Raw genomic sequence first — 25,243 nt, forward strand, 5'->3', positions numbered from 1 at the left:
CTATCCCTGCCTCTTCTTTGGATATGTGGAACAGTCCACCTTCCGGTGTGGCGTTGTGGGACTATGAGGGATCCTTCCATATCCGTCACAAATTCACCTGCACCTCCACACACATCATTTACTGCATCCACTGCACCCGATGTGGCCTCCTCTACATTTGGGAGACAGGCCGCCTACTTGCGTAACGTTTCAGAGAACACCTCTGGGACACCAACACCAACCAACCCAAGAGAAAGAAATAAGCGAGAAAAACATACTTGAGGACATGCCAGCAGCAGCACTAAGTATACTTAAAAGTTAGGCATCAATCTAATGAATCTACAGAACAGGAATACATGCAAGCCAAAACAGCGAAAAAAAGTGAGATTCCAAAACCAAATCAGACCAAAGTGCTGCCACATCCAACTCTGAATGGTATTGGACAATTAGGTTACTCACTGAATGCAGTGACACTATAAATGTCCCCATTGTCATTAATGGGAGACATGGATCAGCTGATGCATTTACAAAAGCCTTTAGCCAGAAATGATTAGATTCCCTACAGTGTGGAAACAGGCCCTTCAGCCCAACCAGTCCACACTGATCCTCCAGACCCATTTCCCTCTGACTACTGCACCTAACGATGGGCAATTTAGCATGGCCAATTCACCTAACCTGCACATCTTTGGACTGTGGGAGGAAACCAGTGCACCCAGAGGAAACCCATGCAGACATGGGGAGAATGTACAAACTCCACACAGAGTCGAGGCTGGAAGCGAACCTGGGGCCCTAGTGCTGTGAGGCAGCAGTGCTAACCACTGAGCCATGTGACTGATCAATTTAGTCACTTCTAGAGGCTAGTCTTCAATCAATTCAATTCTCACCACAAGATCAAGAAACAGCTGGAAACATTTCAGTAACAGTCCAGAAGACCTGTACTCCTGAATGTGCCACTCTTCTCGACGAGCTGTTCCAGTGCTGTAACAGTACAAAGGTCCACATGGCAATGTATAAAACTGCCAGTTCTGTCCCACACACAATCAACAGGATAGATACAACAGTCAATTATGGCTTCAGTCTAATATATAGAAGTAAAAAATCAGTAACTTGATAAAAGATGTCATCAATAGTTCTATCAAACAACACTTCAGAAATTGAATTGGACTAACCATTTAATACAAGAACAGGCCAGAGGGTTGGAATCATGGAAATAATAACTCTTGACTCCACAAAGCATATCCAAACACAGAGCACAAGACAGGAGAGTGATGGCATACTGCCTATCCACCTGGATGAATGCAGTTCCTTTAAAAGAAGCTTGATACCATCCAGGGTAGAGCAACCTGCAATGATTGGCACCACATCCACAGACATGCATTCCCACCACGAAGTAGCAACAATTTCTACCATCTATAAACTAAACTACATAATTCACCAAGGCTCCCACAAGCACTTTCTAAACCACTAACTACAATCTATATCATTCATTCACTGCCACCCGGTCAAAACTCTTAAACTCTCTCCCTAATAACATTGAGTCCACCTTCTCAAAACAGACCACATTTCAAAAAGCACACCACCTTCTCAAGGGCAATAAGGGATGGACAATAAATGCTCGCTTAGCCATCAGCCCAAAGAATATTAGAAAACAATCTTAACTCATGGTTGAATCCCTTGGTGAAACTGATGAAGAAAACAGAAGGTTGTCTCTTTCTTTTATGGCACTGCTTTTACAGTTGGTATGAGAAGCTCATGTTAATTGTAGGCCTTTTAGTTCCAAAACTACATTCAGATCCTGAGAACGCATTCAGTCAGGATCTAGAATCCAAGGAGGGGAACATGGGCAAATACATTTCCCACGATGCTCAGCAAGGAGATGCTGCAACAGTGGTTATGATTTTCCAGGAGGCAGAAGCTTGTGCAGAAACAGCAGGAACCTGGTTTTTCATGCTTGATGAATTCAAGTGATATAGCATCAGCACATGGTGCTTTGCTCATGGCAAGCAATGTAATAGTATTACTAGCTTCCTCAATACCTAGCTCTGCCAAATCAATTGATATATCCAAACTCTGGGCAAGGTTTCCTAATTTTTGTAGTTTCAGGAGATAAACCAAATCATCAATTCTATAGCGAGGGGTTGGGGAATTACTTGGCTCCATTTCTTTATTGATCTACCTCCCTCGATTGTTTAAAATAAAACATGTGACCAAACTTCCTTTGTGAATACCTCTCTCCCATTGTCGAAGGCTCCCAGAGAGCTTCACTGGATAAGGTTAACAATCACAACACCAGCTTATAGTCCAACAGGTTTAATTGGAAGCACACTCGCTTTTGGAGCATCGCTCCTTCATCAGGTGATAGTTGGATGAAGGAGTGGCGCTCTGAAAGCTAGTGTGCTTCCAATTACACCTGTTGGACTATAAGCTGGTGTTGTGTGATTTTTAACTTTGTACACCACATCCAACATCAGCATCTCCAAATCAGTGGATAAGGGTGGACTCCCTAATGAAGTCTACTCAACATTCCTGGATTCTTTCCTTGAGTCATTCAATTGCTTGGAATAAAATTCCTACAAGCAGTCCGTTAAAAGGTATAGCACATTTATTTAAACATTTATTCCAGTACCACAGTTACAGAGTAACAAGACACCAAGCCCTAGTCTAGTAGAGGTTCTAAAACCTTAGGATGGCAGTACCAGCACTCACCAACCTCATGCTCTCTGACTACTCCGAAAATGGCACTCAATGTCCAGCATTTTTACAGTTTTTGCCCATTAAACATGTCAGTTAAACTCCTGCTGATGAACATGACGTCCTCCCCACATCCCTGCTGTGCTTGTGATGAACTTGTTAGTCTTTTGTTGACTGATCACATTACTAGAATAGTAATAATGTAACTGCCCTTGTACTGACTCGGCTGATGACATTAAGTGTCGATATCCTCGAAAATTTGGTCACATACTCATCACTTCATGTCCTTGTCTAAACCGGATTACTGCTGGTTTTATATCTTAACCCCATTCCTCATGGTTTTCCACCTCATTTGCTTGATCAGTAAACTCTATTCAAACCCCTATTGTCTTTCCTTGCAGGTACTTTAAAGTTTGAAGTGATCTGTCAAAGGCTTTTGTTCCTCCTTAATGACTAATTTTTTAAGTTTCATAGCTGCCTAAATTTGTTCCTGTACAGAGCTGACTTCCTGCTTTTCCCAGCAAAGCTATCTTAATACTTTTTCCTTTTGCTTTATTTTTAACATTCTTTAGTTTCTTTAATTCTATGCTTTCCTTTCATGTTCTTTCATACCAAGCATAAATGGCCTTCTTTTCAAAGCATCCCATTTAACCAAGTTTTTATGCAAACAAAGTTTACCACCTACTAAATGCGAAATGAATTAGTAACTCAATACTAACAAGGATTAGAAATAAGAAACAGGATCAAAAAGATAAGTTTAAGAAATATGTATGGATCAGTTTCTGAATTGCTCAAGAGCAATTAGTTGAATATTGTAGCCATTGTCATGGAAACTACCAGTGTTTTTAGACTTGACTTGACTGCCAATGTAAAAGGTTTTGCGGACTGATTCTAGCACTGAGTGAGAGAATCGCGATCAGTAACAGTGATGATCAGGGAATAGTTCTTCAACTGTTACCTTTGAAGCTCAAAATGTTTTAACGCTTGTTCTTATGTATTCTTCCAAGGAGTACGGTGGCTCAGCAGTTAGTACTGATGCCTCTCAGCGCCAGGGAACAGGACGACTAAATAAAAACTGCAGATGCTGTAAACTGGAAACTAAAAATTGCTAAAAAAGTACAGCAGGTCTGGCAACATCTGTAAAGAACAATCAGAGTTAAATGTTTCAGGTCCGGTAACCTGCTCCAAGGGACCCAAAATGTTAACTCTGATTTCTCTTCACTGATGTTGCCAGACCTGCTGCATTTTTACAGCAATTTCTGTTTTTGAACCAGGACAATTGTCTGTGTGGAATTTGCATATTCTCCCTGTATCTGCACAGGTTTCCTTTGGATGCTCTGGTGTCCTCCCACAGTCCAAAGATGTGCAGGTTAGGTAGTAAATACAGGGTTATAGGGATTATATTTCACTTAATTTATAGACAGCCATTTTGGTTGCAGTCATCTTTAAAAGCACTTTGGAATTACATGTTCCAAGCATCTACATTACTTCAGGGTACAGACCTGTGATCATAATATTATCTACAACTTCCTTGGCAAGTGTCTTCCATGCAACGCAAGTTTGACTCTAAATATTGCTATTGTAAGAGTCATAGAGATGTACAGCATGGAACCAGACCCTTCGGTCCAACCCGCCCATGCCAACCAGATATCCCAATCCAATCTAGTCCCACCTGCCAGCACCCGGCCCATATTCCTCCAAACCCTTCCTATTCATATACCCATCCAAATTCCTCTTAAATGTTGCAATTGTACCAGCCTCCACCACATCCTCTGGCAGCTCATCCCATACACGTGCCACCCTCTGCTTGAAAAAGTTGCCCCTTGGGTCTCTTTTATATCGTTCCCCTCTCTCCCTAAACCTATGCCGTCTAGTTCTGGACTCCCCCACCCCAGGGAAAAGACTTTGTCTATTTGTCCTATCCATGCTCCTCAATTTTGTAAACCTCTAAGGTCACCCCTCAGCCCTCCGCGCTCCAGAGAAAAAACAGCCCCAGCCTGTTCAGCCTCTCCCTGTAGCTCAAATCCTCCAACTCTGGCAACATCCTTGTAAATCTTTTCTGAACCCTTTCAAGATTCACAACATCTTTCTGATAGGAAGGAGACCAGAACTGCATGCAATATTCCAACAGTGGCCTAACCAATGTCCTGTACAGCCGCAACATGATCTCCCAACTCCTGTACTCAATACTCTGATCAAGAAAGGAAAGCATACCAAACGCTGCCTTCACTATCCTATCTACCTGCGACTGCACTTTCAAGGAGCTATGAATCTGCACTCCAAGGTCTCTTTGTCTCCCTGTATTCCACAAGATCTAACCTTGCTAATCAGTCTCCCATGGGGAGACTTGTCGAACGCCTTACTGAAGTCCACATAGATCACATCTACTGCTCTGCCCTCATCAATCTTCTTTGTTACTTCTTCATAAAACTCAATCAAGTTTGTGAGACATGATTTCCCATGCACAAAGCCATGTTGACTATCCAGACTCGGTCCTTGCTTTTCCAAGTACATGTACATCCTGTCCCTCAGTAGTCCCTCCAGCAACTTGCCCACCACCGAGGTCAGGCTCACTGGTCTATAAGTTCCCTGGCTTGTCTTTACCGCTCTTCTTAAACAGTGGCACCACGTTTGCCAACCTCCACTCTCAAGCTGTTTCACTACAGCTGCAACACCAGCATCTCTCAACATCACAAAAATTGTCCAGAAAAGTCTTGTCCACAAAAAGCAAAGCAACTCAAAGCCACCTAATTTCCACACACACTGATATCTTCTTATCCTTCCTAAAGGTCAGAATCCAGAATTGGGCACAATATTCCAGTTGAAACAGGTTAAGAGTTTTGTAAAACATTATTCTAAGTTTTGTGTTTTTGTACTTAATGCTTCTACAGCTTTTAATGAGAATTATAGTATATAAAATAAAGGAAAAACATTTAAAATTTAAAGATATGTTCCATAATTCAACAACTTCTCCACTTATTGTCATAATAAAGTCAGCTCTAGTAGGGCAGTTAAATACATCAAATGAGCATTCAGGTCAGCCACAATCCAGGCATTCCACAAATAATAATTACATGATTGTTGGGACTATTTTTAGGAGTAACTTGTTTTTTTTTATTAAAAAAAAGACAACGATGGGTACCATCATATCTAACCTAAGATCTTGGACACTCTCTCCAAGCTTTTCCAAAAGGAATTTGATGTCATCAGCAATGTCTTCATCATCATACTTTTGCTGTTCAAGGTTCTCCAACTGTTTAAGGACTTTGCACTGAATCATAGCAAGTGCATATTCTTGATGAGTTTCTCTTTCTGCAGATTTTTCTAGAAGGTTCTGTTAAAAGAGTGTTCAAAATTTTACTTTAATTTTTAAAAAGAAAATCAAATCAAAACTATATGCTGCACATGCACATGATAAATACAAGAAATTACAAAAATCTGTGTACTTGTGCCCATTCTATAATCATCTAACATTAGATTAGCAATCTAGATATCGCTAATGGCACCAGAACAAAACCCTGTCAATCTCTCGATACACATCTCCTGAATCAGCCACATCCTTCACAAGAGAAATAATTATGACTTCGTCAGTCAACCCTCATCCAAAATTAATTTTAGAAATCTTAAAGACATATTTCACTTGCTTAAAAACCTTTCAAAAGCAAAGAAGATCTCTCAAAAGGAATAAGGGAATGCACTCCTTTTGTGAAAATAATTTCCTATTTAACTGAAATAACAATCACTTGTCAATGGATCATGATGAAAACTTTGCAATTACGGGATTTGTGTAGGTACAGGAAAACATAACTGGTATAAAACATAACAATCAAGATTGATTGATTGCAATCAAACCATATCATCTTTTGCACAATGCAAATTTATTATTTTTTATTAAAAGTTTAAAGTTGAACATAACTCTCCCAGGTATCAAATTATCTTAAAATATTTTGTTATCATGACACAAACGTTTGATGGCGGCTAGATCTTGAATTTCCAGTTTGTGTTAGCACTACGAAACATTTTTAATATTTTCTTTGCACGCAGCTATTCATGCATAAATGTTGTTTTGTCACTGTTCCACTCACTAAAATGATGCATCTATTTCAGAAGATGCATACGTCAATTCATGAGTTTCTATTTGGGTACTCTGAACAGCAAAGTTTGTGGTCCTATAGGCTGCTCCTGGTTAGTGCGTAAATCCTGAATAACAAGATGTTTGCACATGCAGATGTAAAGTGGAGTTAAATTAATTTATATGTGGCTTACACAAGACCATGTTTTGCATTGAACAGCCAGACACATCAAAAAGCTTGGTCGTTTCTGATTCAACTTATTTTGAACTTCAAGTCAATTCAGTACTCCACTTAGTTTAATAACTGTAAAATCAACTTGATAGGAATTTGATACTAATCGATAATCACAATGTAAATTGGAAATTGGATTATAATCATTTTAGTAATCAAAATGTCAATTGCTTTCATTAATGGTCTATCACATAGAAAATAATTTGTTCCTGAAATATTAAAACAATTAACATGAAAATAAAAACACTCCGAACATCGTAAGAGTACTCTTCACCATTATTAAGACCATGATGAACTTTTACATCTCCTTTCACCTGTTCTATCATATCCCTCAATTCCATAAACAGCCTACAATCTATTAACTTCAGTTTTGAATACACACCACTTTTGAAATCTAAAATCTGTCAGAAATGCCCAGTTATGAAAGTTCAGCAGATATTATTAAAAATATTTTTTTTTAAAATCGACCTTTAGATAGATTGTCCTGTTGCTCAAAGTGGTGCAAATTTTGCATGACAGATATTCAGAATTTTGCCTCCCAGCACATTTGCATATCAATAGGGCGTTCATGCTGTTCACAGTCAAGTGAAGAACATGCTGCTTTATAAAAAGTATCATATGGCAAATTATACCAAGACAGTATTAAATTTAAAATGGCAATTTCAGTAAATTCTAAAATGCCAGTTTGAGTCAGTGAGGATTTTTTCTTTCACCAGATGTCAGCATTTTCAGCAAGTAAATAATGTATTGCCCAACCATACGTGCCCTCAAAGGTGATCATGAGCTCCCTTAACTGCTGCAGCCCTGTAAGGTAGGAGCACTTTCACCACTGCTGATAAAGTAGTTTAATGATTTTGAGATAGCAATGCAGCTGCAGAATATTAGTTCTAAGTCAGGATGGCAAACTTGCTAGTGGTAGTATTCCCATGGCTCTATCGCTCTTCAGCTTCTACATGGTATATGTCAAGACTTTGAAAATGTGCTGCCAAAAGCAACTTTAGTGAGGTGCACCTTGCACATTGTACACACTGCTGCCACTGTGCATTAATACAGGATCCAGTTGCTTAAAAAGGTGGAGGACACGGTCCAAACCAAATAAATTGTGGGCCCAATGTATCCAGACTTCAACTGCACCCAAAGTGGAAAATTTGATTGTGAATTCAAATAAACCTGTTGGGACGATGATACATTGTGTGATTTCTGACTTGGTCACTCCAGTCCAACGACACCTCCAAAAGTTTCTTTTGGAAGCATGTAAGTCAACACATTTTACAATGACTTCAAATTCTGCTTATTGCTGAAGCAACCATATTTCCTCTGGTACTGATAATAGTGATTAGAACTTTTAAAAGGGAGACTGCAGACATGTCCAGGTGAATGCTGTTAACTGGTTTTGACTGATGTTTAAAGGTGGTTAAAGATTGCAGGCTTAAAATGGCTTATGGAATACATAGTGTACAGTTTGATAGAGTTTAAGCATTATGTCACCATTAGGTTATTTACTTGTTCATTTAAAATCAAGCAAAATTAAAACCTGAAAAGAGACATTTTATGGTATCTTCCTGCTTTTGAAGGGAGATCTTAAAAGTGGAAACATAAAAGAAACATATTGAAACAGTTACCGGAGTTAGAAAACAATTTCCCAAATTAAAGTGAAAATACAGCGGTTTAATAACTGGCACCTATGGGGCCAGGAATGCGCTAGTTAATCAAATACCGTGGATAATCAAGTCCACATAATCAATGTAAAAATGCACAGTAAGTAATAGAAATGTAATGCAAGGGTCATACACACTCTTTCTTTATTAACAGCATAAATCACAAATAATAATGCAATTTTGCCTTAAGTAAAATTTACCGACAGAGAACCTTTTCACTCTCACCCTCAACTGACTATTTGGTCTTCACAGTAGATTGGAGTATTTGAGGAGAAATCGACTCAAAATGGAATATACTATTGATATTTCATGCAGCCATTCGATGGTTTATATGGAGATAAACAAAACCTACAGTCACATTAGACTGAATAATACAATAAGATTTACTGTATTTGTGGGTTTATAATTTTTGCAGGTTTATCAAGCATGCTGGTTCAAACAAAGTTTGTTGCAGATAATGACTCTATGACTTCTGAAATTGTGGAGTTGAGAACTATCCAATGAAACTACCAAAAATATAAAAGAACCTAAATGATCTGAACTAAATCTAAAAAAAGCCAAAAATGAAATTTAAAAATGTTATAATGTTACCATTATAAACCAAAAGCATATCTAACTGAAGCAGGGACAAAAATATGACTTTACAAAGTTCAAGATCTTCATGAAACAAACAGGAAACAAAACAGGTGCAGGAATAGCCATTTAGCTGTTCGAGTCTGCACCACCATTCAATATGATCATGGAATCTCAGGATCTCATTCCTGCCCCCTCCCCATACCCCTTGACCCCTTTAGCCACAAGAGCCATGTCCAGCTGCCTCTTGAATATATCTAATGAACTGACCTAAACAGCTTCTACCACAGGTTCACAATCCACCGAATAAATTCTTCTTCTGTCCTGAATGACTTAGCCCTTGTTTTGGGCTTCCTCAACAGTGGTAACATTCTTCCCAATCAAGCCTGTTCAGGCTCATCAGGATTTTGTATGTTTCTATGATGAACCACCACTCATTCTTCTAAATTCCAGTGATTATAAGTCCAGTCAATCCGGTCTTTGCTCACGTCAGTCCTGCCATCCCAGAATCAGTCTGGTGAACCTTCGCTAGACACTGTCAACAGCAAGAGTGCCCTTCCTCAGACTAGAAGGCCAAAACTGGACAAATACTCAAGGTATGGCCTCACCAACTTCGATACTCAAATTGTCTCGCTCTGAAGGAAAGCATGCCAGTAGGTTTCCTCAGTGCCTGTTCCACCTGCACACCAACCTTCAGTGACCATTCTACCATGATACACAGATCTCGGTGCATCTCATCTTTTCCTAAACTGCCACCTGATAATAATTTGCCTTCCTGTTTGTGATCAAAGTGGATAACCTCACATTTATCCAAATTATATTCATTTGCTAAGTATTTGCCCACTCGGCCAGCCAGTCTAAGTCCCCCTGCAGCCTCTCAGCAAACTCCTCACAGCACACACTGCCAACCAGCTTAGTGCCCTCTGCAAATCTGGAGATATTGCTTCCAATTCCTTCATCAAATTTGCTTATTTATATTGGAAACAGCTGAGCTCTCAGCACTGAACCCTGCAGCACCCCACTTGTTACTGCCTACCACTCTGAAAAGGACCCATTTATTACAACTCTCAGCTTCCTGTTTGCCAACCAGTTCTCTATCCACGTCAATACATTACCTCAGTTAACAGTGCTTTAATTTTCAACACTAATCTCTTCTGTGGAAGATGTCAAAGATCTTTTGAAAGTCTAGATAAACAACATCTACTGCTTCAAAAAAACTGTTTACTTTACCGGTCATATTCTCAAAATATTCTAGATTTGTCAAGCACGATTTCCACTTCATGAATCCATGCTGACTTGGACCAATTCTATTCCTGCACAACTCCAGAATTTTTCCCACCAATGTCAGGCTAACCCACCGTTAATTCCCCATTTTATCCCTCCCTCAAAAAAAAGTAGAGTTCCATTAGCTACCCTACAGTCCATTGGAACTCTTATAGAATCCACAGAATGCTATAAAATGATCGATGCCATTGTTTTCACTCCTGCTGCACTGTATTTATAATATCAATACATGTTAGCACTGAACTACAATAGATAGAACAAGGTTTAAGCACCGGCTTATCCAAAAAATGACAATCTATGCAGACAAGCTCAATGAAATGAATAACACATTTCTGGAACGAATCTTAACTTCAAATTGTGAAACTTTTAAAAGGCTTCAACAATCTGATGTTAACTACTTGATCAGCCATGACAAGATATATATTCCATAGCCATTCCAGAAATGTTTAACAATAAAAATTACTGGAATTTAATGACAAGAGTGCAATCTATTAAAATGATTTGCATACATACCCTAAATGTTGCCAGAATAATTCTGGTAACCTTTTCTTTCACAGATTCCTGGAGAATATCTGATAGGGCTGGAACGATGTTCAATCTGCGCAGATATTCACACAGTTGTGGACTGAAGGCCAGTAACCAGAAGGAGAAGATCATCTGATACTGCAGCTGGAAGCCACATTTGTTGTTTATAACAGCTATAATGCTGTGTCGGGTAGGAGTGGGAGTGAAAAGAAAAATTTGAAATAATCCTTGCCACATTATCAAATAGAATTTTTGATCTAAAACAAGTAAAAATCTGTTCAGAATGACTTTTCAACCCAGTGTGCAACCCTCCCCTGTACTGAAGTTTGGAAATCAGAACTGAAGTTTGAATCTAAAATGCTGCAGAAAAATTGAATCAAACTATTTTATCAGCTCATATTTCTGTATCATGTGTCTCCTTTAACTAACATGTCTATTCACATCCTACATCATTTTCTTGCCATTGGTATGAAATAATAACCCAAAACAATAATCCAGACAAAGCAATTATGAACCTTTTAATCTGATCTTTGCCAGACTTTCCTGAATTGTATAATGCAAACCAAATGGATTCAAAGCAAAAATTCTTACATTACAAAAAAATCAAATCAAAACATGTACTATTGAAAATCAATTAGTTGAGCATGAGGCAGCCTCTTGCCTAGTCACCAGCCCAACTCTCAACCTAACTCACCTAATTTAGACTGAAAATCTGAATGGCAGGCAGCCGTCTTTAAAAGTTGGGTTCACAAAACCATGATCAGCCACTACGCTGTACCTCTGACATGGGAATGGGGGAAAATGGGGCTGAATAACTGTCAACTGTTTCTTAGTTTCTTTGACATGGAGCAGATTCCATTTCCACAGAGCTAGCCCATGTAATAACAACTTGCACTAATAGGTAGTGTTCCTGTTTTTAACTGGTAATGTCCATTAAACCAGCCAGCCCCTCCCTAACTTAGAAACAGCCACTACAAAATCAATGACTCAATTACTATAAAGTGCATTCATCACATGAATAACCATTGATGTTATCACTAGACTATTAATCCAGAAACTCAGCTAATGTTCTAAGGACGTGGGTTCAAAATCCTACCATGGCAGATGGTGCAATTTGAATTCAATAAAAAATAAATCTGGAATTAAGAATCAAACAATAACTGATATTCAGAACAGCTCATCAGGTTCACTCAAGTGCTTCAGAGAAAGAAATCTGCCATTCTACTACATGCAACTCCAGAGCTACAGCAATGCAGCAGACTCTAAACTGGCTTTTGCAAAGGCCCAGCAAGCGTTGCATCAATTAAGTCCTAAAGAAATGAGACAGGACAAAACACTTGACACTAACCTAAACACCATGCACAACTGTAACAATGACAGTCCTGTTGGCCCTGCAAAGTCCTCCACTAATGTCAAAACTAGGACAGCTGTCTCAGACCAGTCAGGTAACAGCCTGACTAGTTAGTTGTTCACAGAAAGTAAAAACAATGACTGCAGATGCTGGAAACCAGATTCTGGATTAGTGGTGCTGGAAGAGCACAGCAATTCAGGCAGCATCCGACGTTGCTGCCTGGTGCTGGAAGAGCACAGCAATTCAGTTGTTCACAGAAACCTACCTTACAGACAACTTCCCAGACACCACCATTAGCATTCCTGGTTGTGACCTGCTACATCCAGCAGAGGTGGTGGCACAGTGGTATACTGTTGGGATAGTGTTGATCTGGGAATTCTCAAAATTGAATCTGGACTTCATGAATAACGTGTTTAACCAGAAGACAAGAAACAAAAAATTTCTTGCTGATGATCACATACCTACTTCCCTCAGCTGATGAATCAGAACAGTGCACATTGAACAACACTTAGAGGAAGCAGAGAATGGCAAGAGTGTAGAATGTGCTGTGGGTGGGAGATTTCAAGGCCAAGAGTGGCTTGGCAGCAGCACTACTTATAGAGCCAATCGGGTCCTAAAGGACCTATCTGTGAAACAGAGTCTGCATCAGGTGGCAAGTAACCACAAATAGGGAAAAACATACTTAACCTCATCTTCATTAATCTGCTGCAGACATATCAGTCCATGACAATATCAGAAAGAGCGACCACTGCATAATCCTCGTGAACACAAAATCCCACCTTCACATTGAAAATACCCTCCATCATATTGTGCAGCATTATCACCTTGCTAATGAGACAGACTTCAAATAGATCTAGCAGCTCAAGACTGGGCATCTACAAGGTGCTGGGGCCATTAACAGCAGAACTGTGCCCCAATAATCTGCAACCTCATGGCTCAGCAGATCCCCTACTCAAACATTATTCAATGAGGGGATTAATCTTGATTCAATGGTGACTGCAGAAGACAATGTCAACCTGATGATGCTACCAAACATGATGGCCTTACCATCACTAATTTCTCCACGAACACTCAGGAAAGTTGCAATTCACCAGGTTAATACTGTCTCCTGCAGTCTCTATTGAATCAAGGTTAATCTCCTCATCTGATCATAATGTTTAAGTGGGGGATCTGCTGAGCCAGGAGATTGCAGTTTACTGGAGTACAGTTCTGTATGGCCCCAGCACTTCAGACTAAGCTGGACAAGCCACATAATAATGGTTGCAAGAGCAGGTCAAAGGCTAGGAATACTAACAGACAGTAACTCACTCCTGACTGCCCAATTGTCTGGAGTGCACAATGCTGTGCTTGACACAATCTAGGACAAAGCAATCCATTTGATTAGCATCAAATCTATAAGCATCCACTCCCTTCACCACCAACTCAGCAGCAGCAACTTGTGTCACCTGCAAGATGTACTTCCAAATAACTTCCATCGCAAAGAACAAAGGCAGCAGATACATGGGAACACCTGTAAGTTCCACTCCAAGCAATTCACCATCCTAACTTAGAAATAGATTGCCATTCCTTCAGTGCCACTGGTTCGAAATCCTGGAACTCTTCACTCCAACATCATTGAGGGTCTACATAAAGCAGATGGACTACAGCTGTTCAAGATGGCAGCTTAACACCCTCTCAAAGGCAACAAAAGATAGCTAACCAGTGACACCCACAACCCACAAAAGGATAAAAACAAGCTTTAGGTATATTTAAATTTATTTCACAATGAAATGTAGGGTATTCAGCATACATTTCAACAGGACAAAGTGAAATTGGCAGCGTGATTACAGTTACAAAGAAAAAGGAAGTGAAATTATGCTTTCAGAAGAAAAGCAAGGAAGAAATATAAGCTTAATAATTCCATTATGCAGGGAGTGGAGGGGTAGAAATATTTAGGATTTGAAGACTCTTGAATGAGTCAGCAGATGCTGCTGCTTGTTAGCAACCAGTTAAAGACATCAATCATTCACTAACCCCATTCCACTTTACACTCCACTTTGTGGCTTTTCAACTTTGATGTATTTTGGATATAAGTCCAAAATACACCTTTCCTTGATGTTACTTGTTTTTTAAACCAAAACTTACTTCTTTGCTTGCAATTTCAAGTACCTCAAATTTATCTTATCGCCTACGTATGGAACTTTTAGCATACAATCTTAGTATGCATTCGTTGAGTTTTCTTGCTGTGAACACATCTTCACAAAATTACTTCCAGCTATCTATCCCTGTTGCTGCACCACATAATTTGTCATTAGTACCAAATGACCTAAATAGAGAAACTCAGGCACTGTTTCAATGTGTCTACTTCAATCGTGATGCGAGTTTGTCCTACTGTATTTCCTTTAGCTACCGTTGTTTTAGTGTGTCTTTTTCTGTTCTTAATCCATATTCTAAATTTTAGGTTTTATTGATTAAAATATTTTGTAGGCCCTATTTGCAGTCTGCATAGTGTTGTGGTGTCAGTAAATCTCATCTTGCCGGTCAATGTCACACTTCAGCAACATATCCAAAACAAAAATTGTGATGTACACAATCAAACACAATGTAAAATGCTGCATATTTCTAGATATTTATCAATGTTCAGATCTCAATCAATCTTTGCTTCAAATGTGCTAAATATTTACTTCTATTCTGATTTTCAAAATTACTTTAATGAGATGACTTGTCAAAGCATTTCGCATTCCATCACTACAGGTTTTTTTATTAACTTGAATTGGACCCTCAACATGGACTTGCCAGGACTTTCGACTACATTCATTACTCGGCACTTGCCCTGTCTAATATGTTAATAGAATGCAGATGGGAAGATTGCCAAGGAATTCTCTTGACCCAATCATGTCAGGATTGCAATTCATCTGTCAAAATCCAATCCTCAGATAATAGCAATACTTCTGCAGTGGCATTGGAAGATAAATGTCAGGTTGAGTGGAGATGTTCTATAAAATATAAGAAAGACATCAGTGATGGAGTGTCATCAATTCAGAATCTTTTCTAAGAGCAAGATTTTAAAAATTCCAGTGTAGGGTACTGTTGGAGCCTACAATGCTTGTCCACTAGGAGTAAATTAATCACAAATTTCAAAAGAGAACAGATGAGAGTAATAAATGACAACCTAAAGCTCAAGGAGGTAACACTGCTACATTTTTTTTTGGTTCCCTTCAAGCACCTTCAATTCAAGATAGTTTTGCTCTCTAAGTTGGTGAGATTGTAAACAGTCCGGTAATAGGTAGGACCTTGGTGGATGATAAGATTATTGGCCCTATCAAATTAAGCAATTAAAATTTAGGATTAAGAAATAGGAAAGAGACACGATAAAAGAAATCATAAGACAGGCATAAGATTAAAATAAAGGAGTATGATTTTATTTGCTTTACAGAAATGTGGATGCAGGGTGACCAAGACCAGAAAATCAATATTTAAAAGGTATTGAATATTTAGGAAGGACAGGTAAAGAGCAATAGTAGCTAGCTGACAACATGGAACAGAGAGGGGAGGGGCGAGAAGAGCGGGCGAGAATCTTCAATCTGATGAAAAGGACATAATATCTGTTTGGATGGAATCAAGATACAGCAAGCGTCATCAAATGTTTCTCCAAGTAATTTAATGTCTACCAAACAGCAGTGGTAATTTAGAGCTTGGAATAAATCAGGAAATCAAAAGTTCATATAGTAAGGAGAATGAAGTGATCAAGGGCCATTTCACACTGCATGACTGAGTTAATCTATCTTGCATCTATGCTTTGGGAGAATAATTTCATGCTGTGTTTGACAGTATTTTCTGGAACAATATTTCAAGAAACCAATTACATTAAAGAATGTTTAAGAAAAATGGTTATAAAGATAGAAGATGAATTGGTGATAATGTTTCAAAATTTTATTAACTCTGCAATGGTACTGAACATTAGAAGATTGCAAGTTTAACCCCAATGTTTAAGAAAGGAAGGAGAGAGGAAACAGTGAACTATAGATCTGTTAGCTTGACATCAGAAGGGTAATTACTGGGATCTATTATAAATATCCACTAATCTCGTACTTCAAAAAATAACTGTCTTGTTGAGCACAATCAATATGGCTTAATGAAGTGAAAGTAAGTCTAACCAGTTGTTTTTTTTGGAGCATATAGCTAGCAGAGCTGAATGTGAACCATGACAATGGTGTGAAGAAGCTTTAAGCAGGTTAAGAGCATTGCAAATGAAATTCAAGTGCTGAGAGATTATTTATTTATGTTTCTCCTACCAAGAGGTGAGGTGTTTCTTGAATCATGCAAAATTGAAGAACATTGATAGACAAGGGACTTGGTGTTCTTGTTCATAAATCATAGCACTATATGCAGGTACAAGAAGCAAACCAGTATGTCAGCCTTTATTGCAAGAGGATAGGTGTACAGGAGCAAAATAAAGGTCTTGCTTCATCTGTACAGAATACTACTGAGACTGCACCTGGAGTATGATGTACAGTTCTAGATCTCTTTTCTGAAGGAGAAAGTACTTACCATACAGGAATGCAACAGATGCTTACAGATTGATTCCTGGGATGGTTGGATTGTCCTAGATGGAGGAGGATGAGCATTTACCTTCCCTATTACCCACAGAAGTGGGGCACAAGCTTTTTTGTGACTCATGCACAAAGATGCGCAAATCCTCCTATTCTGTAACTTCTGCAATCTTTTTCCAATTAAGTAATATCCAACTTATGTTCTCCTGCCGAATTACTAACTTTATATTTTCTCACATTATATTCTGCCGAGTGCTTGCCCACTCGTTTGATCAGTCTGAATCTCTCTGCAGACAACTATACTCTTAACGTGCCTTCCGACCTATTTTAATGTCATCTGCAAACTTGGCAGTAGTACATTCATCCAAGTCATTAACATAGCCCCATGCACCAATCTGTGACACTCCACTTGTTACAGATTGTCATTCTAAAGGTACGCCTCACTACTTATTTTTATCTATCTATTAGTTAGCAAATCTTCTATACACAATAATATACTACCTCCAATACTATGAGTGCTTATTGTAAATAGTCTAATATGTGGAATCTGAAATGTCTTCTGAAAATCAAAGTTACATCCACTGCTTCTGCTTTCTGTCCTGCTTGCTACTGTCTCAAAAGAATTCTAGTAAATTTGTCAGGCATTACTTCCCCTTCTTGAAGCCATGCTGATTGTTGATCATACCATTTGGAACAAAATGTTTTATTACATCCTTTGTAATAGATTAACACTTACCCAATAACAAGACATTAGGCCAATTGGCCTATAGATATTTTTATCACACTTCCCTGTCAAATAAATAAAGGTGTTACATAGAGTTTTCCAATCCTCTGGAACTCTCCTCAGAACGTAAAAACTTCTTAGAAGATTACTCCCAGTACATTCACTATCTCTGTAGCTACTGTTCCTACCTTAGGATGTAGCCCATCAGGTGTTGAGGAATTATCCTCATTTGTTTGTCCAGTACTTCTATAATGTATTTATTTCTTCTGCATCTTTTCATCCTTGATTATTTCATAATTTTGGAATATTATTACTTGCATCTGTTACTATGAAAACTAATGCAAAGTATTTATTCAATTCTACCATTTTCTTGTTTTTCATTATCTATGCCTATGCTAACTTCTCTTCCTTTTAATATCTTCAAGAAGCTCTGTCTGTCTTGCTATTACTTGCATCTTCTCATGAAGGTTTATCTTCTCTTTTTGGCATCTTTTGAAATATTCTCAATCCTTTGGTCAATCACCACCTTTGTATTTTTGTTGTTCAATTTGATCAAAAATGTTATCACACTGCTAACAGCAAATTTATAAAGTTAAACAAGAGCTCAACCTTCCTACAATGAATTTAATGAGCATTTAAAGTACAATTAAATCAAATCCTTAAGAGTGGGGAAAGTAAGGGAGAGCCACTGCCTGTTGAGACAGACAGTAGAACAAGTTGACGCAGAGTACATTTCGATGTTAATAGCATGCTTCAAACTTTTATCATACAAATGAGCCGAGTACGCCACTCAGCCAAGCTTACTGCGCCATTCAATAAATTCTGACAGATCCAATTATAACCTTAAATCTGTATTCCTGCTTACTGGTATCGTTCATCTTAGTACCTACCGCTGCCTTTAAAAATATTCAAGGATTCTGCCTCCACTACCTTTTCAGAGGAGCATTTCAAACAATATTCCAAAAGGTTCATCTAATCTGCTTAAATAGTTGTTCTCCGGATTGTAAACAGCAACCCTTAGTTCCCAATTCTGGGAGGAGAGGAGGAAGAAATTTTGTATGCTTTAATCAAGTCATATTTGCTGGACCTGCAGACTAACCTTTGTGATTCACTCAAGGATACCCAGATCTCTGAACATCTCCAGAGTTCTGCCATCTCTCACCACTCAGATCTGAAAAAAAACACTTCTTGCCAAAATGGACAACTTCACACATTATGCTCCATTTACCACATCTTTGCCCATTCACCTAATCTTCCTTTATTTTTGTAGCTTCAGGTCCTCGACACAACTTACTTTCCTCTTTATGTGTGTCATCAGACAAAATGACAATCATATCTTCCTTCTCTTCATTCAAATCAGATATACAAATTGTAAATAGTTGAAAATCCTACACTAATCCCAGTGGGACATAAATTTATTCATTTGCCAACCTTAAAGTCCTATTTATGCCTACTCTATTTCCTGTTAGTTGACTAATCTTCTATTAATGCCAATCTACTACTACTATATAGTGAGCTTTTACTTACCCCCAATAACCTGAATTGATGCCTTATCTGGAAATCTAGGTGCAGTATTTTCACACACAGCATGTCTTCAAAAAAAGGAGTTAAACAGAGTGTCTATTTTCAAAACCATGTCAAATCTGCCTGATTAACAAATTTTTGAGTGCCTTGGTGTAATTTATTTTATTTTCAATCTGACGGCTGTTAAGCTAAATGGCTTAGTTTCCCTCCTTGTCCCCTTTTTGAATAAAATTTATACTCACTATCCTTCAATCTAATGGAACTGTCTCAAATCAAGGATGTTTAGAAAATTAAAATCAATGCATTAACTATTGCACTTGGCACTTTAAGACCCGAGCATGAAGCCCACCAGAACATGGGGAGCTGTCAGACTGCAATTCTGATTTATTAATACTCCTCCAATAATTGTGATTTTCCCCAGAGTTCCTCGGTTCTTCCCAATTCCTGATTTTTTTTGTTGATTCTGGGATGCTACTATATCCTTTATACTGACAGTCAATTCAACAACACTGTTTCAATTTATCTGCTATTTTCTTATTTAAAATAGGAACAGGAGGTGGTGGCCATTCAGCTCAAGCCTGTCTAGTCATTCAGTGAGATCATGACTGATCTACGGCATAAGTCCGTACATCTACCTTTTCCACCACTAATTTCCCAGTCTCACTATTTATTTGACCAAAGATCAATTCTTAACTTTTTTTCAAACATCTGCAGAGATCTAACTGTGTTTATATTTATGGCTAGGTTTCTCTTTTTTCCTTTTTTGTTTGCTCATTGTGTTTTTTAAAATTGTCTTTTAGGCAGGTTCTCATTCTTTCTTTATGCTTCACCCTATCCTATGTCTTCTCTTTAAGGACTCGTGCATCACTTCCAAAAAGCAACTTCTTGTCATTTCTACCCAAACCATTTCTATATTTTGGCTTCCTGAACATGCATCATACTGTACCAATACCATCATCTAACGGAATCATGTTTTCCAAGTTTCAAGTTAATTCCTAAAAATCCTGTATTCTAAGATGCATGTTCACATCTACACTAACCTGCAGCTGCATCTTTGCTCTCAGTTAAGTGCTATGTGTATTCAAAAATAAAGCTCTTACCGTCACTCATTTGCACTTAATGTAAATTTTAGTCTAACCTGTTGGTTTATTCTTAGATTCAGACCCTTATTTCCTTGTTAAAAACTCTCTGGCTTTGACTCTACTTAGATTCATCTTCAATTTAATTCCCTGCCCCCCATCATAGAATTTAAAATTCTGATTTCCATAATTACATGGCTTACAAAAACACTGGCCCCAGCATGATTCAGGTGCAGACCACCCCATCATTACAGATTTGATTTTCTCCAGTTGTGGCATAGTGACCTATGAACCAAGACCCATTACTCCCATTTATCTTAGGTTCACACATTCATCTCTAATCACCCCATCTAAACACACATGAACCAAGTACAAATTAGAGATTTTGACTTTTGAGCTTCTGAGTCTAAATTTGGCACATTTCCCTTGATCCTTTCCACATCATTGGCACAGTGGCTCAGTGGTTAGCACTGCTGCCTCACAGCGCCAGGGACCAGGGTTTAATTCCATCCTCAGACGACTGTCTGTGTGGAATTTGCACATTCTCCCCATGTCTGCATGGGTTTCCTCCGGGAACTCCTGTTTCCTCGCACAATTCAAAGATGCACAGGTCAGATGCATAAATCAGGAGTAAATGTGGAGTAATAGGATAATGGAATGGGTCTGGGGGAAGTTACTCTTCAGAGGGTCAGTGTGACCTGTTTGACCGAAGGGCCGGTTTCCTGACTGTGGGGATGCGGTGACCCATGACGGTGACTGTGGGGATGCTGTGTGGACCATGATGATTGGATCCTCCCCCTCATTGGTTCTAAACAGCAGCTCAATTTGCAATGTACAGTCTGGAATTATGCTCCTTGTTGCAGAGAACTATGTTTGTCCCTTTAACTAAATTAAGCCTGCCATTATCACATTTCTCTCATTCTCCCTCTTGAATGGTTTCCCTGTGTCACAACCAGTTAGCTCACCCATCTTGCAAGCCCTTACTCTCACTCAGATAAGCTTATAGAATCTCAAATATGTTGGACAATTGTAAAGACAGGCTCCATCAACCTGCCCCCCCAACCCCATTCTGGGTTCCTTAACCAGTCTCTCAGTTACACCTTCCTGTCTGTGAACAGGAAACAAAAATCAGATTACCCAAGTCTAAGGTGTTTTACTGTCTCCTGGTGTAAATAATACAGGTAACTTTGCCCTCCTTGATGTATTACAATACCTGTAGTTCAGATAAAACTGAGCTGAAGTTGCTTGAACTTCAAACATTTGCCATAGACTCCAGTTCCAGTTCCCTAACTCGTTCGGTGAGGATCAGGATCTGACTGCAATACCTGTAGTTCAGATAAAACTGAGCTGAAGTTGCTTGAACTTCAAACATTTGCCATAGACATCTTTGCTCGATGAAACTTTCATTCAGGAACTTCTACATGTTGCAACTGTGACATCGCCTGTCCTACTATCCTTTAACTATTTTTAATAACTACTTCATTAGTTTAATGTATTCATTCACATTTTTATATATTCTATTAGTTATAGCAACTGATAGTAAAGCAAAATTTAGAAGCTAGTTATTTACTGTGTCTTCTCCATACTACAAGAACAAGTATCAATTCCAGGAGATTGGAAATGGTAGAAAAGGGCTTAAAAATGTGTTGCTGGAAAAGCGCAGGTCAGGCAGCATCCAAGGAGAAGGATGCCTGAAACGTCGATTCTCCTTCTCCTTGGATGCTGCCTGACCTGCTGCGCTTTTCCAGCAACACATTTTTAAGCTCTGATCTCCAGCATCTGCAGTCCTCACTTTCACCAATGTTAGAAAAGGCCACCTCTTTCTCTACCTCCCTTAACACTCAATGTATCATAGATCATACTGGTTTTATATGCTCCTAGTTGACTCACTTCGTGAGGAACTGTTTTCAGCTGCTTTGTAAGCAAACCCAATTACTCTTCCTCTGGAGATCTTCTTAAAGAACCTGCTTAATACTGGGAACCAAGGCTTTCTCTAAATGGCACGACTGTGCCATTATTCAGAGGATCTACGTACTTTGGCTGGTGCATCAATGCATTCACTTTTGGTTTCTCCAACCTTTGGAATGCATGAACCTTGGAGATCAATGTAATGGCTTGGAGAAGTTAGAGGAAATGGGGCTGGGAACAGAATTTTAAAAACTGTAGACTTAAGTTAAATGCCACTTAGAAGCCACAGAAAAAAAAAATTGTACAAAATACAAATTTACGCTCTTAGCCACTGTAAGCACTTAGTCTTTTCAGTGATTTTTCCATGATTTAAATAATTCCCAGTTTATGACATTTGTAGAATATAATACGGTCCAAAGTAGTTTAAGTGGCAAATTTCTACTTTTACTCTATATATTGGAGAGAAAATTAAATACTGATCATAACTATAGAAGGGAATTTCAAAATAGAGGATTTGTACCTGAGGATAGAGTTTGCAACTTACATGAGCGGTTAGAAATGATAGACAATCTTTTGACAGAATTATGTACTGAAGTGAAAGCAAGATATATTAAATATAATAAAGTTATCAAAATGTGAAAATACAGAACAGATTCCATGGTCCTTGAAATTGGCCCATTCATGAAACTGGAAGGGTAGGAGGAATTCTGCTGTTGGCTTTGAAGTCAGGGCAAGCTTGACACAATCCACTCCAAATTAGTTTGGCGGTAACTGGACTGTCAATTGGTTCAGAATGGCTCATCAGCTGGATGAAATATGACTGCCAATAAATGGATGCCAATCAAATAGCCATCAGCTCACTAATTCCCAGTAGTTTACCAGGAATGGCGAGCACTGGTGGGCCTGCAGACAGTATCTAATGCTGACTATCACTAGATTTGGACACTCTGCCTCAAATGAACAGAGTGAAATACCAAAGCATTGGTAGATGGCTTACAGTTTAGCCAATAAAGGCCCTTAATTTGTTGGAGTTGGCATACAGCACCTTCTCCACGCTGTTAAAATATCAACAGCGGCAGGTAGAAAAGTGCACAGCACCCCACTGTGCCACAGAATTTCATATATTAAACCTTATTCTCTGTTCAGCAATGTCACCAGGCTGAGTAGGCCTAGCATCTTCAATCTTCCTGCTTGGCACACCCTCCTCATTCCTGAAGAAGGGCTTATGCCCGAAACATTGATTCTCCTGCTCCTTGGATGCTGCCTGACCTGCTGCGCTTTTCCAGCAACACATATTTCAGCTCTGATCTCCAGCATCTGCAGTCCTCACTTTCTCCTAGCATCTTCAATTTACTTGGAATTTTCTCAGATACGCAAAATGTTTGTATAACAAATTGCTCATTCAGCATGAATATATTGTCTCTAGTGATCAAGCAATTCACTACAATACAGGGTCTCAAAAGCACATCGAATACTTAAACACAGACTACTTGACCAATTTGCCCGGAATAATTAGTGTCCTTAAAAATTCTTACCAGTTCACTCCATCAGCTTCTACCCAGGCAAAACGATATTCATTAATTCTCAGCATTAACTGCAGACAACCTGCCACACACTGAACATATTGGGAGCTCTGAAGTTAGAAAGAAAATAAATAATCAAGAAAACATTTCTCACCTCATTTATAATGAAATTAGTTTTGTACATCTTTAAGCTTTAAATTGCAAAACCACTGCTCATTAGTTAGCTAAGAGCCATGTACTTTTTACAACGCAAGGAAGCAATGTCTTTTTCTAGATTTTTTTTTGATATTCATCCAATTTTTTTTGAGAATTGCATCACATCAATACATGTATGGGAGATCATGCCTCCCAAGTTTGCTGGAGTTCTTTGATGAAGTGACCAGGAAGGTTGATGAGAGCTGGGCTATTGATGTAGGCTACATGGATTTCAGTAAGGCCTTTGACAAGGTTCTACATGATTCTAGATTAGAGTGGTGCTGGAAAAGCACAGCAATTCAGATAGCATCAGAGGAGCAGGAAAATCGACGTTTCAGGCAAAAGCTCTTCACCCGGAATAGAGGCAGAGTGCCTGCAGGGTGGAGAGATAAATGGGAGGGTGGGGGTGGTGAGAAAGTAGCATACAGTACAATAGGAAAATGGGAGTGGGGATGGAAGTAATAGGTCAGAGAGGGGGGTGGAGTGGATAGGTGGAAAGGAAGATAGGCAGGTAGGAGAAGTAAAGGAGAAGTGAGGTGGGGGAAGAGGAAATGAGGAAACAGGTGAAGTCCACATTGATGCCCTGGGGTTCTTTTCCAGCACCACTAATCTAGAATCTGGTTTCCAGCATCTGCAGTCATTGTTTTTACCAAGGTTCTACATGGTAGACTGCTCTGGAAGGTTAGATCATATGAAATCCAGTGAGAGCTGGCAAATTAGATACACAATGGTAGGGAGCAGAGGATAATAGCGGAAGGATGCATGTTAGATTGTAGGCCTATGACTAATGGTGTGCCTCAAGGGTTGGTAAGGGACCTATTACTGGTTGTTACCTATAATCAATGATTTGAATGAGAATGTACAAGACATGATTAGCAAGTTTGCAGATGACACTAAAATAAGTGGTATCAGGGACAGTGACGAAGATTATACGAAACTGCAGCAGGATCTTGATTAGCTAGGGAAGTGGGCAGAGAAACGGCCAGTGAGTCTTGCATTTTGGAAAGCCAAACCAAGGTAGGAGTTTCAAAGTGGGCCTTAAGGAGTGTAATGGAACAGAGGGACCTTGGAGTTCAGGTGCACGGTTTTCTGAAAGTGGAGTCACAGGTAGACAGCAGTAAAGGTGGCTTTTGGCACACTGGCCTTCATCAGTTAGGACATTAAGTATTGAAGTTGAGAAGTTACGCCGCAGTTGTAGAGGACTTTAGAGAGGCTGCATTTGGAGTATTGTGTTTAGCTTTGGTCACCTTGTATAGGAAGGATATTATTAAACTGGAAAGAGTGCAGAAGAAATTTATAAGGATGTTGCCAAGACTCAAGGGAGTGAGTTATAGGGAGGGGTTGGACAAGCTAGGACTTGTTTCTTTACAGCAAAGGAGACGGAGAGGAGATG

The 25,243-nt window shown here is 39.0% G+C and overlaps 1 protein-coding gene across 2 annotated transcripts in view; it reads right to left on the bottom strand.

Moving 5' to 3' along the window:
- atp6v1h (ATPase H+ transporting V1 subunit H) overlaps positions 1-25,243 on the bottom strand; it is a 179,224-nt gene that overhangs the window by 26,532 nt on the left and 127,449 nt on the right. For both annotated transcript variants that reach the window (XM_043688329.1, XM_043688327.1), the window contains 3 exons: positions 23,668-23,765; positions 11,003-11,195; positions 5,826-6,004 (listed from right to left, as the gene is read on the bottom strand). In XM_043688329.1, the coding sequence (XP_043544264.1) occupies positions 5,826-6,004; positions 11,003-11,195; positions 23,668-23,765 (470 nt within the window). The remainder of the gene's footprint in view (positions 1-5,825; positions 6,005-11,002; positions 11,196-23,667; positions 23,766-25,243) is intronic.

Source organism: Chiloscyllium plagiosum, chromosome 4 (genome assembly GCF_004010195.1).
Source record: "Chiloscyllium plagiosum isolate BGI_BamShark_2017 chromosome 4, ASM401019v2, whole genome shotgun sequence".
In the NCBI taxonomy this organism is placed as follows: Eukaryota; Metazoa; Chordata; class Chondrichthyes; order Orectolobiformes; family Hemiscylliidae; genus Chiloscyllium; species Chiloscyllium plagiosum.